The sequence below is a fragment of the Primulina tabacum genome, chromosome 13 (assembly GCF_025594145.1).
Source record: "Primulina tabacum isolate GXHZ01 chromosome 13, ASM2559414v2, whole genome shotgun sequence".
Lineage (NCBI taxonomy): Eukaryota > Viridiplantae > Streptophyta > Magnoliopsida > Lamiales > Gesneriaceae > Primulina > Primulina tabacum.
The window spans coordinates 28,133,737-28,136,428 of record NC_134562.1 but is presented as its reverse complement, the minus strand read 5'-3'; the positions used below and the strand labels follow the sequence as shown (position 1 = coordinate 28,136,428).

Sequence of the window (2,692 nt, the reverse complement as noted above, 5' to 3'; positions counted from 1 at the left end):
AATATCATCAAGCTTGAATGTCCGAGACAACAACGCTTCTTAAATCTCCTTCCAACCATTAGCATGCTACGCCCGATCAGATTCATATCACTATTAGTGAATTATTTGATGACAAAATTTCGCAACAGAATTCAAGATGATATAAAATGTTGCTGCCAGAAGTCGAGCTGATCAAAGGACAACTAATAGAACAGTAAGCCACAATGCATCAATTAGTCTAAAATCATACATTCCCTGGACATTTTTTGATCATTTCTGAAGAGTAGAGCCTAGCTGATGATTGGATAAGATGTCGTGTAATAGCTTTTCAGTCCATTGAATGTCAGAGTCCACGTGTAGTACCCAAAGTTTACTATTTGTGAGAAGGACGATGACATGGAACAACGACGTCTGTATTTGTATCGGATTTTGAAATTCAAAAAGACAACTGTCACAGACGATGCCTTTGTATAGATCAGCTAGTAATGCTTAAGAATTCTCTGGCTTCAACATTTCTATATGTCTAAGAAAAGTTCTTCGTGTTCAAAGAAATTTTTGAGATCCCAACTGATCATAGAAAGCACATGTTGATACTTTGTAATATGATCATTACGGATCACTTCGTCTTGGAATTTCTTTAGAGAAATCATTATAATAGAGAATAAGAATTCTCACTTGTCAAATTGTTTAAGTTTATGAGTTATTAAGAGTTTCATTAGGCAGCGTGGTACGTCATACAGAAGTAGACACTTGCAAAATGTTGTAATTGTAAAAGTTTTTTAGTGAAATCCTTCAACAAGGAAGAAGACGTGACATATGAGTAATTCAAGTCTCCGAACATCCATAAATGAACTTGTATTATTCAGAATTCAGTTACCCTGCTTTTGTTCAATATTTGATGGCCTAACTGTTCTTATCATAAGCCATTTTATGTGTTCAATCCTTATCAGTGAGTCTTTTTCCTCGTAGTAATCAACTGCAAGTTTATTTTTACGTTACCGACGATAATTACATTTCAGTATATTTAACCCAACTGAAACATTTTCATAATTTTTTGAGATTATTTATTCACTCTCTCTCTCTCAATCTTCAATCTTAGCACAAATGAAAATTAGGAGCATTTCGGTAAAGTTTACCCTTTTATTCCTTAAATTATAAATCATTAGAATAAAGATGTAAGATAGCTATAGCAGACCACTTTTCTCTTTTTTTTAAAAAAAAATTTCTAATTAAATACAATCCATAAATATATATATATATATTTTTTTAAAACGCAATTTAATAAATATGCATGTGTGGTAGTGGGTAGTGGGTGAACAGTTACGCCCCTGTGAAAGAATAATTCTATAAAAACAATTCTATTTTTTTTAAAAAAATATTTTTCTATTTAAAAAATCTATCGTTGACTCAATTCATATGAGTTCAAACTTATGAAACAATGATTTATGACATAATATGACAGTTCGATACGAATATAAAAATTTAATGGAATCTGATTTGACTATGATTTTATTATTGGATTGAAAAGATTCAAGATATTATTGCATGGCTTGCACATTTTATTTTATTTGATCAATCCATTAAATGTCGAAAATTATATGTAACTATTTGAACTAATATTTTGTTGGGTGCAATAATCGTCTCTGCTTGGTAGAGCGATCGAATCGTGGTGCTTGAGCTGTTGTGCAGTTTAAAAGATTTGAGTTGCACCATTACTACTAGCTATAACTTTTGGTAAAACGGCAAGCGCTCGGTCGTACAATTGGTATCAGAGCCAAAGTCACGGGTTTGATTCACATTGATTGCAAGGAGTGCAATTATTGGGAGGGAGATTGTTGGGTGCAATAATTGTCTCGGCTTGGTAGAGCGATCAAATCGTGGTGCTTGAGCTGCTATGCGGTTTAAAAGATTTGAGTTGCATCATTACTACTAGCTATAACTTTTGATAAAGCGGTAAGCGCTCAGTTCCTACATATTTGCATATATATATATATATATATATATATATATATATATATATATATGATGACCATTTTGATTAAAAAGGGGATCAAAATCAAGAATTAAAGAATGAAATCTGAGTTATGGGACTATACAAGAACCTCAACGAGGAAAACTTAATACAAAATTGTGAAATATTAGCTAGGCTAACATCAACACATCTCCTCTCCTACTATGTACTCAACAACATATATATTTTTAAAAATTTAAAAAAAATTAAGAAATTGAAAATTCTCCAACTTCACTAACGAAAAAGAAAGATGGTAAGAAATACATCGTCTTTATCGAGCAGTTCAATCGTGATAGCAAAGAAGCATAATAACACATCTCCGGATGATGTAGAGCCTTGCTCTTTGCTCCCGAACGATATGTCCTAGCCCTCGACTCGAAATCTTACTCTTGTTGTTTCTCATCTTCATTTTTGTTGGACGATTTTATCAATTTATTCTTCTTGAAACGAAACAAGTAATGGAATTTCTTCTTTCAAGAAAGAAGAGAAAAGGGAAGGAGTTTTGTTTAGATAGTTAGATGTTTGAGTGTAGTTTAAGTGGTTAGAGTGCTTTGGACTTTATAGGGCTGAGTTATATTAATTTTTTACATTTTTATATTTCTTTATTACATTTTTGGTTGTGGGGTTGGCAGTAATGAGCCAACAAATGGGTCATGACCAGTTTTAGAAATTTATATAGTATTTCATTTCTTATTTATATTT

At 32.0% G+C, this 2,692-nt stretch overlaps 1 protein-coding gene across 1 annotated transcript; it reads right to left on the bottom strand.

Moving 5' to 3' along the window:
- Positions 1–2,204: 2,204 nt before the first annotated feature.
- LOC142522828 (small polypeptide DEVIL 4-like) lies at positions 2,205–2,489 on the bottom strand. The gene has a single exon (XM_075626385.1). It carries the CDS (start codon positions 2,397–2,399, stop codon positions 2,274–2,276), a length of 126 nt encoding a protein of 41 aa, XP_075482500.1. The 5' UTR covers positions 2,400–2,489; the 3' UTR covers positions 2,205–2,273.
- Positions 2,490–2,692: the final 203 nt, after the last annotated feature.